The sequence below is a fragment of the Lontra canadensis genome, unplaced genomic scaffold (assembly GCF_010015895.1).
Source record: "Lontra canadensis isolate GAN:19392208 unplaced genomic scaffold, GSC_riverotter_1.0 scaffold21, whole genome shotgun sequence".
NCBI lineage: Eukaryota > Metazoa > Chordata > Mammalia > Carnivora > Mustelidae > Lontra > Lontra canadensis.
Genome location: NW_022631015.1, coordinates 11,207,266 through 11,226,449, shown reverse-complemented (window position 1 = coordinate 11,226,449; position 19,184 = coordinate 11,207,266). Strand labels below are relative to the sequence as shown.

The 19,184-nt window shown below is 43.8% G+C and overlaps 1 protein-coding gene across 3 annotated transcripts in view; it reads left to right on the top strand.

Annotated features, from left to right (window-relative positions):
* The window catches only part of ADTRP (androgen dependent TFPI regulating protein), a 65,979-nt gene extending 48,455 nt beyond the window's left edge, over window positions 1-17,524 (top strand). For 2 of the 3 annotated variants that reach the window (XM_032861785.1, XM_032861784.1), the window contains exons 6-7: window positions 9,456-9,607; window positions 14,473-14,558. In XM_032861785.1, the coding sequence (XP_032717676.1) occupies window positions 9,456-9,607; window positions 14,473-14,552 (232 nt within the window). In that variant the 3' untranslated portion in view covers window positions 14,553-14,558. Of the gene's footprint in view, window positions 1-9,455; window positions 9,608-14,472; window positions 14,559-17,433 lie in introns of those variants that run through there. The other variant, XM_032861786.1, reaches the window with a different exon arrangement.
* The last annotated feature ends 1,660 nt before the right edge of the window (window positions 17,525-19,184 follow it).

The window sequence follows — 19,184 nt, the reverse complement described above, 5'->3', positions numbered from 1 at the left end:
TGTGTAAGCTGAGACTCAAAGAATGAGTAGGAGGAAGTCAAAAGAGATGTGGGAAAGACCTTCAGGCAAAGGGAACAGCATCTGCTAAGGAGTTGCTGAGGTTAGGGTTGACCTGGAGGACAGGGAAAAGCTGGATCATCAATTCACATCAGTGAGTCCGGACTCTGAACATGCTTGTCTGTGGGAAAGTTTTAAGTGGAGGAGAGAAATGATGTGGCTTACGTAAGAAACACGATTGGACTCTGGATGAAGTGTGACATTTGAAGAACAAGACCAGGACATGGGTTAGTGACATTTGTGCTAACTCGGGAGAATTGACGTTAGCCAACGGATGACAGTGTCAATCAATCTGCAAATGGAAAGAGAGAGAGGCTGAGTGGTGGAGGTGAGGTGGAGGTCATCCAGCATGACATGCGCAAGGTCATAGGACTGGGGAAAATCAGCTCTGGGACGGACTTACACTCAGGGCTCCTATTTCCAAATGCAGTTTACTTCCCATGGTATCCACAGGGCTGGGTGTTGGTTCAGCTCCCCATTTGTGCAAAACACACTGTACAAAATGCAGGGGAAGGGGAGGTAGGCAAACAAGCTTAACCTCATTTGTATGGTCAATAACTTTCCACGATATCATGGTTTCCAGCTCTTTGTTGGATTGGATGTTCAAGTGTTAAAGCTACAAGGGAGCAAGGGGAGGGAGGGGCAGAGACCTGTCACCAGCAGGAACATGCTGGGTGGGCCCTGGTGGGGAGCTGAAGTGGTTTGGGATTTGGACCTTCTTATCCTTGATGAGGCCCTAAATCAGCATCTGGCTCGTTGGGCTCCATTTTTGCTAGAACGAAGAGACTACGCCCATCTGCTGTCCCACGGGCTGAAACTTCCTTCTCTCTGACCATCCATCCCAACTGTGGGCGCTCCCACTCTGTGGCATGCTGTGTCTACCCTTACGCAAGGCTCTGGGGCCCATGGGCCCTCCCAGCCACAGATGGCCAGCAACAAGGTTCCACAAACTGTGTCTATCCAGGGAGATGTTTCAGGGAAGTGGCCATGGGCCAGCTGTTAGGCATGCCAGTTTGGATGGTCAAATAGGGAAACAGCCTAGCAAGAATGAGGTAAAGAATATGGGCCGAGGCCAGACTGAGTGTGAGAAGCAAACATGAGTCAGAAAAACGGCAGTAACTCAGAGCTGGAGAAGCACTGCCCAGACAAAACCACGTTACGACGACCTAAAAATAGCTACCCAGGCCGTGGAGACTGCCTTGCATGTGGCACTTGATTTTTGTGATTTTTCAGATTGCAGAATTGGAGGGCTGACCTGTAAGTGGGAAAATAAAGCTTTGCAGAGTAGTAATAACTGCAAATCTTTTATTTCCTTTGGAAAGCATGACTCACGTATAAATACGGTAGCTTGCTCCCTGCTCCCATATCTCTCACCCCTAAACACCTCACCTCGATTGCTCTGAGGTCTTGGTGAGGAGCAGGAAAACAGAAACCTTCCTACAGCTCGCTCCAATTCACTCTTTTATGGAACAAATATCTCCCCTAACACAGGGTTGGTCTTGCTGGGAAAAGCCAAGTGCTGTCAGGCCAAGCACCCGCCTACAGGGGATTTGTGCTTATTAAGGGGGGAATGAGAATTTTAAGAACACAAGATGGGGAGGGATGACATCTAGCAAATACAAGGAACCCCAGGAATACAGGGGATGAAGCAGTTATGTCCGGCTGGGAGGTGTGGGAAGGGCTCAGGAAAGGGGGGTGTTGGATCCAGGCCTGAAAGGACTGGTGGATGTGACAAAAGTGAGAGAAAGTGAATAACAGACCATGGTCCCAAGGCCAGGAGAGGACAGATCACTGTAAAGTAATGGTCAGCACCTTGCTATCGCCCAACCTAGTGGTAACAGAGGCTAATAGGAAGTGGTCCTCAAACTGCCCACCCCCAGATGCTGACAGCCAGCATGTTAGAGGTTAGACACAGTGTAGACAACGTGCGGTTTCATTGTTGCTACTTGTTTCTACAGCTGGGAGGGGAAGTGAGAGCTGCTAGTAACATGGCCAGAGAATTATGTTGGCAAAAGGCTGTCTTGACAATGGTGCATTTTAAAATGGATTGGAGCAGCAAGACATGGGAAGCAAAATAGATTAAAATAACACACAAATAAAAGTTAGCTGGAATATTCTTACTATGAGGTTGAATCCCCATGACCTATTCTTTGTCCGTGGTTATGTCATAGCTCTGAGGTCAGCCCAGGTCTGGGGCCTCAGAGCACCCTTTTCCCAGCTGCAGGTGGCCCAGGCTTCAGGACCCCCTTCTCTAAGGGTCCTAATAAGCACACGAGTGCTCACACCTGCCCATATTGTTCACCTGCGCAGATTGAAAGGTGACGATCCCTAGTTTCCTGCGCCCACACCTGGCTCTGCTTTCAGTACAGCTTGCCACCCCCATTGGTGACCCACCCTGCTGTTGTTCACTGTGTCAGTATCATGATGCTACTGGCTACTGCAACAGCCCCAGCTGGGCTGCAGGGTCCCACCACTTTGCACTTGGTAGACCAGAAGTCTGCAGGTGCCACAGGTGTCTCTGCTAGGGGGTAAGGCATTGCATGCTGAGGACAGGTGTCAAGCAAATCTGCAGCTATTACCCAGCAGTGGGGTGGGGGGGGATATTTGTAGAGTTCCTCCTCAGTGGTCCTTCCTATGAAGCACGGGAGATCATTCCTTTCTCCTCCATTGTGCTCACTCGGCTAAGCTCCCACATAGAAGCCACCCAGGGCACTCTGGTGTAGCAATCCTCTAAATCTGTGCATCCATTTACGTACACACTTACACATGTACTATATACATAGAGATATGTTACCTTCCGGAATACATTAAAAACTGCCAGAGGGATGCACGAAGCTGAGTTCCCAGATCAGCTCCTATTTCCACCCATGCCTTGTGATGAATTCCTGCCCAGAGCCCCTGTTACTCTTTCCTGGGTATAAATACAACCTTCGTCTGGGGCCATCTACATGCACTGCAGCTGCACAATCTTGCATTTTGAGATCAGAATCCCAGCCCCCGTTTTCCACACAAGTACTCCTTAGCCCCCGGGTAAATTAATATATGAAATAAATATAAAGATGCCACATAGATCCCCTTCTTATCAGCATTTGGAGCTTGGGTCCCCCAGGATGCAGAATGGAGACGGGTGATAGCCAAGGAGCCGGGACAGAACATGGCCCTCCTCTTGCCTCCTGCGCAAACCTCAGCTCCTGTTCAACCAGAATGTCTGCTGCAGAAATTAGAAACAGTACCAACCCAAAGAATGATACCTCGGCACCAGCAGGATGGAGGGCAGCACACATTGTGGAAGGGACGGAACATGTTTTGTGGATTAATCAGCATGCCATGGGCAAATGAGAAAGAAAAATCAAGGACAAGTCTATGAATTTTGGGCCATTGGATTGGAGAAGCAGAAAAATAATTTGGGGGTGTAAGTAAGAGACTCCACTTAAAATCCTAAATTGGAATCTCATTCTGGTTTAATTGGTTTAGGATATGTCCTGAGCATTCAGGTTTTTAAAGCCCCCATGGTAATTCTAATCTTCAGCCAAGGTTGAGAATCATTGGGTGAGAGGAACTTCTGTTTGGACATTTAGACCTGGCCCTCCCAAGAGAGGGGGTTACAGTGGAGATCCAGGGAGCAAAACCACCTGGTGGGATGAGGTTGCTGAAGAGAGAGAGGGAGAGGGAAGTGGGGAGAGAGTGGAAAGGGAGACAGGGATTGGAGGGGAGAGAGAGAGGAGAGAGGGGGAGACAGAGAGAGTACAGTAGAAAGTGAATATGGGGTCATCTAAGGGGCATGAGGGGCAAGAGGACAGCAAAATAGCAAAAATGATCAGATGGTAGAAAACCAAGAGGGTCCAGGAGTCATCTTTGTAGCTTAAAGCTGGTGGGTGTCTTCAAGGTGCCATTGCTCATGTGTGAGCAGGAGCTGTTTGTAGGAAAGCCTGGCAGGACGGTGAGCAGAGGGGTGACAGGGGGATACACTGCAAAGGCAGCAATGAGCTCAGTCCCTACATTAAGGAATCACCAGGTCCCAGCCGTTTTCAGGGACATTTCCATTGTAGGAGGTCTGCTAACTTGTTGAGTTTATTGACAAAACATGAACCCAGGTTTTCCTTGCCTTCTGGCCTCAGGTGCAACTGTGATCATCTCACATGCTTCTGTTGGAAGTTGGCATGAAAATACGGGGCCAGGGGGTCCTTTAATTCTATTATTCTGCTGGGCTAGGGAGATGCAGCATGAGTATTAGCACTTTAAGAATTATATACAGAAAGCCCACCAAACCCCTTGTTATCTACTAGTCCCTAACCCACAGACTTCCACTGTTGCTGTACTGATAAAACACAGAAATTATTACTTTTATGACAATCATTGGATGCTACAAGATTAGGAGGATAAAACTATAGAACATTAATTTTTGGCTGCCAATCTGTGCCTGCTCAGCCTGACTCACATAGATCCATGTGGCAGACAGCTCTAGAAGGACATATAAAATTGTTCTCTGAAATGAGGGACAGAATGATTGGCCTCTTCAAAGTGTTAATGAAGTGAGCAGTAGATTAACTAGAATTTGGAAGGCTATGGGTCCGTCTCCCGGGTTTCAGAGGCTGTGGTATCCTTGGTGGATCAAGCAGCCAAGAGCTGTCCACAGCAGCCACATTGAACAGCAGTTAAAGGGAACCAAACGTGCTAGCAGAACCTCCCTGAAAAGCCATTCCCGTAAAGATCTACAAACTTGCCATCTTCTTGGCCCTTGGGAAACAGATGTGCATGACAGATAAGCTCCCTGTCCCATTCCAGGCTATGGAGAAAGACAGTCCAATAAGCAACAAGGTAAGTTCATAGTAAAGGAAGTGTGTAGAATAAGAACTCACTGAATGAGTGATATAGGAACTTTGGGAAATCTCTTCTAGAGAAATTGACTTTTAAGCTGAGACTTGAAGCATAAGTATGGTTCTGCCAGGCACAGGCCAAGGAGAAGTGTGTCTTGGGAAGTAAAAATGTCTGAGGTGTTACAAGCAGAGACAATAGCATGAGGGAAGGCCCAGAGCAGCAGAGCTCGGCTCATTTAAGAAACAGAAAAGGATCCAGTATGGGTGGGCTGTAGATCTGGAGGCAGACAGCGGGGGCAGGGCAAGGCCAGGTAGGCTGGGTAAAGGAGCTTGAGTATTTTCCGAAGGCATTGGTGGGGATCCCTTGGAGGCAGGAGAGTGCCATGAGCAGCTTTCTCTTTTGGAAAGATTACTGGATTACTAGTAGCTTGTGGTATGGAAAGTGGATTGAAGGATGCAAGAAAGCCCAGCAAGTAGACAATTACATCTTTCATCCCTTTGAGATGAAGGAAGCTGGAGTGGAGTGCAGCAGACAAACATTTAGATACGGTTTCATAGGATCCTGCATGGGGCTGGGGAAGAGTTGACATTGACTAAGAAGATAGTGGTGACTTTCATTTTGGCCTCCATCTTTCTTTCCTTCCTTCCTCTCTTCTTTCTGCCCTCCCTCCCTCCCTCCTTCCTGCTCCTTCTCCTCCTCCTCCTTCTCTCTCTCTCTCTCCCACCACCTTTCAACATATATTCCAGCAAGCCATAAAAAAGTAATTCCAGGGGCGCTCTGCCTTCAGCTCAGGTCATGATCCCAGACTCCTGGGATCAAGTCCTATGTCAGGTTCCCTGCTCAGTGGAGAGTCTGCTTCTCTCTCCCTCTACCCCTCCCCCCCAACTCATGTGCATGTTCTCGCTCTCTCCCTCTCTCTCGCAAATAAATAAATAAATCTTAAAAATAAAATATAAAAAAAAAGAAGTGGTCCCACTTCAGTACGATCATCTCCTCCCCAAGCCTCTCGCTGGCTTCCCTTCATCAAATATTTGCCCTCTTGCCTGATACCGTGTTTGTTTTCATTACTTTTCCGCTGACAGTTCACACACCTCTAACTTTCTTTGCACTTTTCTGTGAAACTACAGACTTCATGAACTTACCTCAGGAACTTTCCTTTGTGGAACCTTATGCTGAAGGAAACAAAAATGAAGTAAATAAAGAGAAACTTTCCAGGCCTCTAGGGGAATGTCCTTATTTGCTGACTCTCTTGTATAAATGGGCATAGAAATTAGGAGCCCTAATTTCTAGTATACAAGGTAAACAAAGTGAACTAATTAAAACAATCTATTTGGAGTGCATTCAGGTCTCCTTGTTGACCCCAAATTCCTAACCCCAGCTCTTTGGGGATTTACTTTCTGTCCCTTAAACCTTTCCTGGCTTACCATAAGAAGCAGACGTGCAGAAGACAATGGAATGCACATCTCATAGAACTCCAGTGTTGGTCAAAATGATAAGGTAGGGGAGCAGAATTTCCACCCAAAATGTGCCTCTTTGACACATTGACAAAAAAATACTCTTTGAAGAGTATTTTAGGCTCATTATTATTTTTTTATTGTGTTATGTTAGTCACCATACAGTACATCATTAATTTTTGATAATGTGTTCCATGATTCACTGTTTGCATATAACACCCAGTGCTCCGTGCAATCCCCGCCCTCCTTAAAACCCAAAACTGGCTCACCCATCCCCCCACCACCTCCCTTCTAAAACCCTCCATTTGTTTCCCAAAGTCCATAGTCTCTCATGGTTCGTTAACTCCCATTTCTTCCCTTTATTTTTCCCTTCCCCATGCTATTCCTTATGTTCCACAAATAAGTGAAACCATATGATAAGTGACTTTCTCTATTTGACTTACTTCACTTAGCATAATCTCCTCCAGTCTCATTCATGTTGTTGCAAAGTTGGGTGTTCATCCTTTCTGATGGCTGAGTAATAGTCCATTATTTTTAAGAAACAGAAGGCTCAGGAAAAGCCTTGGACCTTCCCTTATTTCCAAAAAGAATTTTGATAGGAGGTCTGCTCCAGGAACGGAGTTATTATCACCATAGATAAACACAGTGTAATATGAACCAGGTGAGGAAGACCTATCAAAGTCTATTGAAAGATTTTATTTCATTAATTAATTAATTAATCTAGAGTGGGGGGCTGGAGAGGGGCAGAAGGGAAAGGGAGAGAGAGGAAGAATCTCAGGATTTAGCATGCTTAGCATGGAGCCCAATGCAGGACTCGATCTCAGCCACCCTGTGATCATGACCTGAGCCGAAATCAAGAGTCAGATGCTTAACCAACAGAGCCACCCAGGTGCCCTGAGTATCTGTACATATGAAACAGTAAATCCCCATTCCCTCCTTCCCTCAAGCCCTGATAAACACCATTCTACTTTCTGTATCTATGAATTTGACGACTCTAGGAGAATCAGACCATATATTTTTGTGTGTGTGTGACTGGCTAATTTCATTTAACATAATATCCTTAAGGTTCATTCATGTTGCAGCATGTGTCAAAATTTCTTTCTTTTTTAAGGCTTAATAATTTTCCATTGCTTATCTATACCACATTTTATGTTTCTGTTCATTCATGAATGGACACTTGGGTGCTTCTGTGTTTTCGCTATTGAGAATAGTGCTGCTATGAACACAGGTATACAGATAATCCCTTTGAGTTCTTACTGTCAATTCTTTTGGGTATAGATAAGGAAGTTGAATTGCTAGATCATATGGTAATTTTATATTTAATTTTTTGAGTAACTGCCACATTGTTTTCCATGGCAGTTAAACTGTTTTTTTGTACCTCACAACAGTGCATAAGGGTTCCAATTTCTCCACAACCTCTCCAACACTTGATATTTTATTGATGGTGGCCATCCTAATGGTTATGAAGTGGTATCTAGTTATAGTTTTGATTTGCATTTCCCTAAAAATAAGTGATGTTGAGTATCTTTTTATGTGTTTGTTGACCATTTGTATCTCTTCTTTGGAAAGAGGTCTATTGGGTCTCTTGTCCATTTTTCATTGGATTGTTTGGGTTTATTTCTTGCCATTGTTGAGTTGGAGGAGTTCTTTGTATATTATGTACACTAATCCTCTATCAAGTATATGATTTGAGAATATTTTTCCCTTTCCATAGGTTTCCTTTTCAATTTATTAATTGTGTCCTTTGAGAGAGAGAGATGGCCCCTTAAATTTCATGCTTCTCTAGCTTCACCCCAGGCCTGACCCTCATATTAGTCCTTGTCTCTTCCACAAGCCTTTGACAAATCTGAAGTATCTAAAATAACCAAGAGTGCACTTGGATTTCTGAAGTTAAGCTCAGAATTTTATTCTTCCCTCTGAAATCTTTTGATAACCTGAGGTATCCAAATTTGAATGCTGTTTCTGAAGCATGACCTCGCCTATCCTAATTATTAACAAGAGATAAGGAGCCTCAAAAAAAGGTTGCTAGGACCCCTCCGTGCCATCCCTAAGAAGAGAGAAGCTTTAGAACTCTGATTAAAGGCTCACAATGGGCCAGGCGCTATTTTATTTTACATGTGTTAACTCTCTTAATCCTAACAACACCTTTACAATATGGATCCTGTTTGCACTCCCCACTTTTCACACGAAGGCAGGGGACAGCAGGGCTGAATAAATTACTGAAGGTAAGACAGCTAATAGGTTGCAGAACTCGGATTTGGATCACAGAAGGCTGGTTCCAGATTCTGTCCTCTTAACCAATTATAAACTGTAGTTGATACATCATGTTTCTCATATTTAATTTTAAAAGTTATTTCAGATTTTGGCATCTTTCAGTGCAGTTGGTTTCCAGCATACTGCATTTTTTGGGCTTTGCTTAGACATCGTGGCTCCTCTCCTAGCATTTCTTTTCCTTCTCTTGGCTACCAGAAATGACTTCTATTCTCTACTCACATGAGCAAGATCTGAGCCTCCTGTAAACCCATCCCTTCCTACTGAACGCTCTGTCCATGGCTATATTCAGTAGCTGAAATCAGGGCCGACAGTTAAACCCCTCCTACCTCTAAAAGGCATATTGTAGTAGAACAATAGTGGTCGATCTTGGTCCCTCCGACTCCAACAGGTTTGGAGGGCTAATGAAAAGCTACACCTGACTCTTAGGTACAGAAAAGCAAACCCGCTTGCCTGGCTGAGAGTCAGGGAATGATGCCATCTCAGCAAGTTCAATGTCTCAGCAGGTCATACCTCTCAGGGAAAGGAATAATTCGTGTCCTCACATACTCTCTTTGGCTGATGATGTGTCTGATGTTCTCCCATGTTCTTTCGCCAACACGGAATTCTAACAGATTAGGTAAAATAGCCAAGTCCAGCTTACGCGAAATAGGATGTCCCTTTGAATCAAGTCTGTTTATCCAGAAAAGCATCACTTCTGTAGGTTTGTGGAACACCTCAGCTGTTGGCAAATGATCCACATGGCTTCTCTTCATCTCCCTTGGCTCCAGAACCCCATTGATCTTGAGGATAAAATGGCTCCACCACCAACCAGCCCCTGCCGTCCTAATTATTGTGACTTGTCATTTTCTGCAGGGTCCTATGGATCTACTCTGAGACGGGTACGTGGGTGTATCCTGTGTTAGCCAAACTCAGCCCGGTGGGTCTAACAGCCTTCTTCTCTCTCAGCTACATCTTTAGTGCTGGCCTCTATCTACTTGGAGAGAAGCTCAACCACTGGAAATGGGGTCAGTTTATTTCTCTTTTACCTACAGAGGCATGCCTTCCTTACACGCTCTCCACCCCTCCTGGAAACAGAAGGAGAAACTAGTCCAAAAGCAGAAGGTAGTAATGCTTAATGCCTTTGTCCAAAGGATTCAGACAGGTCCTACCAAAGTAGGTAGAGGGAAAGCCTGGGGGAACTTTGGATTTTCTCAAAGGACCCCATCAAATTATCTCCCATCCTCCCCCAAACAATACCTCATTTAACTTCAAGGCTAAAAATAATCTTGTTTAGAGAGCTCAGGACCCAGAGAGCAAGGTGTCACCACCCCGAGTATGGAAAAAAAAAAAAAAAAGAACTTAGGTTCTTCCTCCCGTAAGTGAGGGACTGGGGGATACAAATTGTTACATGTCAAAGTTTCCTTTTTTGAAGGATAAGGGTCCAGAGACCCTCTTTGTTTTTCTAACCTCAGCAGTGCCTTCCCAGATGATTTCCCATCCTTCTGCATTTAGGTTGCCTCTCAACCCTTAGTAAAACATTTACCAGATAAAATCACATCCTATACTTGAGATGGGAATTCTCATTTAAACAGGGTCTTGGGCAAAGTGAATATGTCAGTAAGCTAAGCTTTCTAATTATAGGCAGCTGGAACCATGTTGCTTCTTAAAAACAACAACAAACAAACTAAACCAAAAAACCTTAACTCAGCTGATTTTAAAATGGAAGACTTTATCCTCCTCCTTGCTTCTTCCACCAGCCCACCCCCAGAATATTATTTTGTTGGAAAAGTAACTGTCAAAGAGTCAGGTTGCAAAATAATCATGATTTTCCCATCCCCAAAGGGAAGTACAGGAAGCATACCCTGATTTTGTATATAAGGAAACAAGAGTCACATACAGTCCCCCACATCACACGCCCACATGCCATTCTGTTCTATCAAAATAGAAATGGCACAAGTGGCATCTTCCACCCAATCTATAAACTGGTGTGGAAACATAAGCCCGTGTAAGCAAAAACAACAACACCAACAACAAACCCAACAACAAAAAAAACCCACAACGGTTTCATAAGAGTGTATATTTCTTTCTTTCTTTTTTAAAAAGATTTTATTTATTTAATTGACAGAAAGAGAGAGAGATCACAAGTAGGCAGAGAGGCAGGCGGGGGGAGGGGGGCAGACTCCCTGCTGAGCAGAGAGCCCGATGCAATGCGGGGCTCGATCCCAGGACCCTGAGATCATGACCTGAGCCAAAGGCAGAGGCTTTAACCCACTGAGCCACTCAGGCACCCCAAGAGTGTATATTTATGAGAAGAAAATGAGACCTCAGAGAAATAAGCATGCCATTTGGCTTTTTCACATGTTTTCTACTCTTGGAGAATGTAACTGGTTGGGGAAATCTCAAAGACACTATCCTTGAAAGCAAACACTTAAAACACGGAATACTAAAATTTACTCCCAAAATCAGGATTCCAACTCACAGGAATCCAGAGAGGAGGAAAAAAAAATGTGTTGACATTTCAGATGTGTTGACATCTAATTCTAACTAGTTTGGCTCCTTGAAGTTCTTGGTAAGGATTTTTGATGCCTCCCCCAAATCTATATGAAAATTAAGAAAAAAAAAAAAGAAGAAGAAAGAAAGGAAGAAACTAATCCATTTGAAATTTGCAGAGAAAAACTTGATTACTCAGAGCTTATGGAACAATAATCTTTTTAAACAATTGTCTGAATTATGATTAACTTCTAAGTTGTTACTCCACAGTGACTTTAAGACGTCTGCTAAATTAAAAAATTTTTCACCAAATTTAATATTATTTTCAACACAAAGCTCTTTTAAATAAGCTTCATTGGTTAAGAGCTTCATCCAATTTTTTGCTACAGTTAGGTCCCAATGAGCAAATAGGCTAGCATCTCCATGTGGACCCACACACGTGCACATGTGGACATAGGGGTGAGTGACAGTCACACAAATAGGTGGCCATATGTCCCTGTCCTCTGTCTAGATTTTTAACTCCTTCAAGAATAGACTGGCCAAGGGGCACCTGGGTGGCTCAGTGGGTTAAGCGTCTGCCTTCAGCTCAGGTCATGATCCCAGGGTCCTGGGATCAAGCCCCACATTGGGCTCTCTGCTTGGCAGGGAGTCTGCCTCTCTCCCCATCCCCCGCCTGCCTCTCTGCCTACTTGTGATCTCTATCTGTCAAATAAATAAATAAAATCTTAAAAAAAAAAAAAAAGAATAGACTGGGCCAAAAGTCCTATATAGCATTAGAATAGGATCATAAATGGGTTAAGTTCTAAATGGATCGTAATTACAAATGGTCTAGTAAGAATTAAAAGAGAAATTAGGTCACTTAACATCCCAGTTGCAGTGAACACTTTAAATTGCCTAAAACTAAACAAAGCTATCAATGTGAGCACATTTTTCTGTGTCTTATTCTGCTTAAAACACTTTAAGCCTTCCCCAGTTTACAGATGAAAGTCCAAACTCTTGGAATGACACACGGGGGGCTCTGTGAACCAGTCCCGTGGCTTTTGCTCTCCATTGTCTAAATGCGTGCATCAGCAGAACCACCAAATTACTTGTTTTCTTTACACATTGATGTTGTCCCTCCCCTCTGTGGGTTTTAGTGTATCACAACGCCCAGTCTTTGCCTGTCTCACACCCACTTAATCATATCAACTCACCTCTTGTGACCATATGCCTATGGTCTGCACAGAGATGGGTTTTTACACAAAACCCTGAGTTCCTAAGGGTTATGAGTGTGTCTTATCCATCTTTGACTCTCCAAAGACTCTCCTTTGGTGTATCCAATGGATCAATCAATGCAGACAGAGGACGTCTAAGGACTTTTCCCTCTAGGCATTAAATGGGACTTGGTGCACAGGGCTTCTGGAGACAGCAGTCAAGGAGAGACGATAATGATTGGAGATGCAAGTATTGAGCAGAGAGTTTAAGTAGCACAGATGATGGTGTTGTGGTATAATGGTTGGAGAGCTGTTGAAAAATAGATGCTCGTTAGGGCAGACAGTGCAAAGTAGGGGTAAGGACACTGGAATTGAAATTTAAAAAAACCAGGGTATGTCTCTCACCTGGCCACAAACCAACCATGTAAGCTGTGCCAATACACTTCAACTTCTCAGTGATGGGATAACCTCTAAGTCAGGTGACCACCCTGCTAGTTTGCCTAGGACAGCCCCGGTGAATGCCTGCCATGGGAGTGTGCATGTGATTTAGCATTGTCGAGGTGTGGACGATCAGTAGTGTGCTTCTTCTACCTCTGAGCCTCTCCAAATCTGTTCTGGATCTGTGGAGACATGTAAGCAGCTGCATCTTCTGTCCAAATCCAGGGCTAACCCTACTTTGTCACCTCTTTACACACATGAGCTTTCTTGGATGACAGCACAATTCTAAGGAGAGCTTTGGTGATGCCATGGGAGGCAGTGGTTGGGAGAAAAGTTCTGTGCCAGGCTGCCTGGGTTCCTACCTTGGTCCTGCTATTGGTAGACCCATGACCCTGAGCAAGGCACTTAATATCTTTGTCTTCCAGCTTTCCTTGTGCGTCATGGCTACAGCACTAGCACCCTCCTCCTGACATCGTGGAGGACCATAAAGGACTTGAGAAGTGTCAAGTGACCAAAACAGGGCCTGGCACGTGGGATTCATTGCTGTTAAGCTCATTCTCCCTCCTCAAAAATCAGTAACCTTTCCTATGTGGGTATCCCATCCTGTCCTTCAATTGTATGCATCTGAATTGTATGCATCTGTATGCAGCTGAAGGAGATGAAAAGCAACAATTGCATAGCTGAAATATCAGTCAAGACCCATCTAATATGGAAGCATCTCTCTGGTAATAGTCCTTAACCTTTATTCCACATTATGAAGGCACCAGGGGAGTCTTAAAAATACTAATTCTCAGGTCCACCCCAGACCGATTAAATCCCTATCTATGGAGATGGGAACTTGACATTGATTTTTTTTTAAAGCTGTCCAGTTATTTTAATTTGTAGTTAGGGTCAAGAGCCATGATCTCAAGAGTAGGGCTTCCCAAACTTATGTGCTTCCAAATCTTGTTAAAATGAGGCTCTTGTTAAAATATAAATTCTCATTCAGGAGATCTAAGGTACAGTGTGGGATTCCCTCCCTCTAATGTGTACACCCAAAGATTCCAATGCTGCTGGTCTGTGGCAGTGATGGCCACACTCGCTGAATGTCTACCTACTTTCTGCCTCCTCATCTGTCATGTCAGAGAAGAGAGAGAAGGGCAGTAGTAAGAGGTGATACCAATAGTCAAACGTGAACTTGGATGGCGGGTGTTATCCTTCAGGAGTAGGCGGGTGCATGGATCTGGCTCTGTGTACCAGGGAGACAAAGCTGTCAGGCCCTCAGGAAGGTCCTGCTGGTCCTCAAGAAGAAGCTGGGGCTCAAAGAGCTCTAGAGAGTTTCCAGAGAGCCATCATTCCTGACTTGTCACCATGTCCCCCCTTCCCTCTGCTAGCTTTTATGTGTCATAGGACAGAGGGCTGGACAAGCACAGGGTCACATACAGGGACCAGAGACCCACCAGGAAAGATTCAATTTCTATTTTGGGGGCATAGTTAGATGGAATGTATTTTTCAAACAATAGTAGAATCAGGCAAGGGGAAGCAGGCTCCGCAGATCATTATAAGCTTGGGCCACCATATCTGAGCACCTAGGGAAGCCCCAGACAGATTCTTTTCACCCTAATTGGGAAAAAAGGGTTGCCAAGGGATTCCAGGATAGGCCTCCTTGTCTGTCTGCCACTGGAGTGCTGAATTTTCTTTCTTCCTTTCTTCCTTCCTTCCCTCCCTCACTCCCCCTCTTTCTTCTTTCTCTCTTTCTCTTTTTCTCTTTCTCTCTTTTCCTTGATAAGACACAAGACTGCTGACATCAAGACAGGAGTTCCTCAGAAAGAAAAACACAACCCAAAGGATCTATCAGGCACAAAAATGAACTAAGTGCTCCCAGCTGAACTTGGCAGGGCCTTTTCTAGGTAGGTGTGGCTGGAGAGGCAATCAGCTTATCTCTGGCCCTTGACCCCTCTGCTAACATTCCTGAGGGCCATGTACCAGGAGTCAGACTATCCTTTGTCAGGACCTGAGACCATAAATCCTTTCCCCCCTAAGGAGAGTTCAAAAGCTGAAAATTCAAGTCTAACCAAGTGACTTTGTGTCTATGGCTTGGAGAGAAGGACATTAAAACCTTCCTTTAATATTTTCTGTAGACCAGATTTTTTTAAGAGATATTTTATTGCTGAAAGCTACTTAGAGGCCATCTTTGGTTTTAGCCATGAAGAAATTTAAGGTTTTTTTCTGCCTTGCACATGGCCTCTGATCATTTCATAAAAAAAGACTCTTATCAGGAGATAACTCCATATGTATTTTGAAAGCATGGTACCACAGGAGCAGCATTTGATTAATAACAGAAATATATCTCCTTTTTGCCTTTCTTGTCCTAATTTCATCTCCCTCAGCTCGGAATCCATATTGGATTATTGCTTCTCCTTCTTTCACTGACTCTTTTCCCACAAGGATTTCTCCAGCCAGAACCTCAGCTCCATCTCCTTCATGCTACGTCTGCACTGAAACTTTTACTCATTCATGTTCAAACCTCATTCTTATAACACCTCCTATCTTCCCAACCATCTGCCTTCTCACCCTTTTCCAAGCCAACCCATGGAAACTAGGCAAATGTTCTCCAAATTTTCAGTTCAAAGTCTAGCAGCACTAGCTTTTGTGATTGTAGACACATAGGTATAAATCTTAGTGAATATAATGTTTTTACTTGCTCTGTTTTCTGACTATTGGAATAATAAGGAATATAATTATATATGGTATCCATAGTGATGTTGATTATTATTATTTTTTTTTTTTTGCTATGACAGCAGAAAACTTTTGGATCTTGCACAAGACAAACATTAAATGTTTGGCCTAGGATATCTCTATTCCTTGGTACTATCTAACAGAGGATAAAGAAAGGACTAAAATGAATCAGGGTTGGGCTTAGCTTCCTAACTGCCAACTAGGAGGCATTCCACTGGAAAAATTACCCTTCCGTGAAGGAAAGAAGGATAACAAACAACATTATTTCCCAATCAGAATATGAAATGCATGTTGTGGACTTTGTTTGAGTAAGATATTACAACCTATTACTAAGTCAACAGCTCCCTAATCTCCAGCCATGTATTGGAATCAGAGTCAGAGATAAATTCTGAAGACTCAGAGAAGCCTAGAGACTGCTCAGCTCCAAGAGAATTCAAGAATAAGGACTCACCTTCCACCTGCTATGAACAAAAGAAAAATATGATTTCTGTGATGTTCACACACGTAAATCACTACAGAAGAGATGACTGTTGGAAGTCTGTCCCGAGACACATTTTGGGACGATGCCTTCTCTAGTGTATTTGAGGGCCTATGTCAATGTCTTAGTGCTCTGTCTAGGTTCTTAGTGTTAGATGTGGGAGACTCTGATCCCAGGAAGGAGCCACCTGCTTTCCTCCCCAAAAGAACTTCTGGCCATCACTTCTCCTGGGCTTTTTCTCTCTAAGCCTTCAGTATCTGTTTTATTTCATCCATGGAGAAGGACTCTCCAATCCTGGGCACCTGGGGTTGGAGGAGTGTGGTTATGATTACAGTTAAACTCGAATGGCTGGGGTTGGTAAGAGGGTTTTAGAAGCCTTCAGAGGGACCGCAGGGGCAACTAAGTTGAGAAGTTTATGTTGCCCAAGCTCTTGAAAATGAAGGAATTAATGTGTCATTCAGCTGACAAAGGATTTATTACAGGCAAAGAGTGTATGCTTCAGAAAAGAGAAGGTTCTGGGTTTGTACTTGGAGACTTAACATACAGAAGACCTGATGGGGCAGGAGAGAGTCTACATCAAAAAATGAGTGAGAGCATAAATGAAAAGGACATAAAGCTGCGTAGCTTAGGAAGGCTTCCCTAGAGTGACTGAGGATATCTGGATTGATGCGCAGAAGAAGAAGAAGAGAGAGCACTGTACTTAGAAATATTGAGAGGCATTAATATAGGATGACCCCAAGGTCTGTGTGATTAGGAGTTGGCTGTCCTAGAAAATCAGTGTGATGAAGGAGACTTCAAGTCATCAGTCACTATCACCTCTGAGAGGGCAATTCTAGCAAAATAAAATTAGTAGAAGACATTTAAGGACACAACTTATGGACTGGGGCAGGACTTGAAGGGTAAAGCATGGAAGTAGAAGCATGAGGTTTCTATGGCACTGAGTCAGGACTAACAGGGCTGTGGAATGCGCAAGGAGAGGCTGATTTGAGAAAAGTTTTCAAAGTAGGATTGATGACATCTACAACAGGTGGGAAGGATAATGTGCTAACGGAGTGTTAGAAACTTCAGAGCGTATGCAAAGACTTATGATCAATAAATAGAGAGGGTACCAACTTGTTGAATGGAAGTCCTTCTAGAAATGCAGGGCTATAATTTTAGCAGAAGAAAGCCTTTCCAGTGAGCTCACTAATATCCAATCAATATGCCAGATGGATTGTGTGCAGCCTGTAAACACTTGGCCAAGAGCAACTTCAATCAGTGGCTCACATTTGACCTACAGAACCCTGTGAAGGCAAATGACACTATTGGTCAACAGGTTACCTATGAGTCAAGCACCAGTGGGGACAAGAGAGCTTCTTCTTGTCCTTTCTGTAGAGGTGGAAGGTTTTCAGAACTCCACAAAGTACATCTTCTTACCTAAGTAGCTAAGTGTCCTTGACTTTCCACTGTCCCAGGTCAGGGTGAATGTCTACCCACACAAGAATACCCATTAGGGAAACCCTGAAGTCTGATGTCTCTGTTCTTCATCGTACAGGTGACATGATGAAGCCAAGGAAGAAGAAGAAGTGATCCCAGGCGGTTTTCCAAGAACAAAGGAGGAAGAAAACATGAGAGTTTCATTTCTATTCTTTCTTTGCTTTTTTTGCTTTCTTTGCTTTTTTTTCTTTTCCTTTCTTTTCTTTTCTTTCCTTTTCTTTTCGGGTTGAGGGAAGTGGTGGAGCAACATAGGAAAGTAGAAAGGACAGTGAATGATATTTAAATTTAATAAGAGTGTTTATGAAGATAGCTTAATGTGGGGACTCTTTTTTTTTTTTTTTTTGCAAGTTTACTGGACATGCCAAAAACAGCAACTGCTGTCTTAGAATCTGTTACCTTTATCTGGCCTCTGTGGTGAAAATCTGCCAAAGTCCAAGGAAATTCGTGTAAACTCAACATTAGAGAGTGTTTAGAGAGAGAAAGGGATTTGGCATCACCAAAACTCTTCCCCTTCAGAGGAGGGTGTTGAGGACCTAGCTGGGAAGTAATCTGCACGAGGGCCAAGGAGCTAGTATCACAACTAAGGTGATGGCATTTGTCCCCCCGATCTTCTAACTCCCAGTCCTGTGCCATTTTTAATGACTCCAACTTTTCTAAAAACAAGTGTTTTCATCAACTAGCTATTTTCATGGACTGCTCATCTATTTTGTTTACCTCGGTCGAGACAGAGATGTAGGGAGATGGATGCTACCGAAGTCATCTGTCCACCTGATCAGAGAGCAAATTAATTGGGGCAATGAGAAAGTAAGTTATAAAAATTATGGAGAAATCTGCCCCTCTTGTGAGCAAATATGGGGTTTTGCGACATCGTCATCGAAATCTCTTCCATTCGAATATTGCTTCCTTTGTCAAATGCACATCATTCTTGGGGAGTAAGTGATGGGAAGTGACATGGCATTGAGGATCCCTGCGAATGCTTTGGTACAAAGCACTTTGCTGAGTTAGCTTATGCTTTAACAAAGTTGATGGCTAGGGGATTAACAAACACATTCACGAACTCTGCTCTGATCTTCCCAGGAAATTTTTCTGGGTGTTTATTCACAGGCACATTTTGTAAAGAACATGGATAATAAGGGTTTACTGGTGGGTAAGCATGGAGTCCAGTGGTGCGTCACCAGGTCCGTGTGGGCTGGGTGTGGACAGCAGAGTAAATTGTATTTGGGTTTCCCAACCTAACACCATACAGGAGAAATTTGGCAAAAATGGTAAAATTTGGTAAAATCTATTCCTAGAACCACATCAAAACTTGATGGCTCTGTGGCCACTGTGCCATATCTATTCCAAGACCAGAAAACCTCAGAAATACCAAAAACGGTCTTGAGTTAGAGAAGAGGGCAGACTGCCACAACTGGGCAGGCAGCCCCAGGCACCAACAAACCTGCTATCTTCCTAATCCTTTATCTACTAATATATAAACATGAGCCGTAAGTCTTTTTGGATTGAACTGGGAACACTATTCTTGTGGCTGCTTGAGTGCTCAGAGCACCTGGTCTCAGCAGGAGCCCAGAAGCAGTTGTCACAGTGGAAATTCCCCAAAACACGAAGCCCGCAGGGGATCACCCAAATTTTCCACACCCCAAAGGTGACTGGGGTTGCACACTTCTTAGAGTCATAATAAGCTCCTGGTGGGGATGACACTGCAAAATTCTATTTGTGACTTCACTGTCCCTGGAACCAAATTAAACCTTGATTTTTGTATGATTGACCATCCCACAGGATCCATTCCAATGCCAGAAATACCTGAGAACC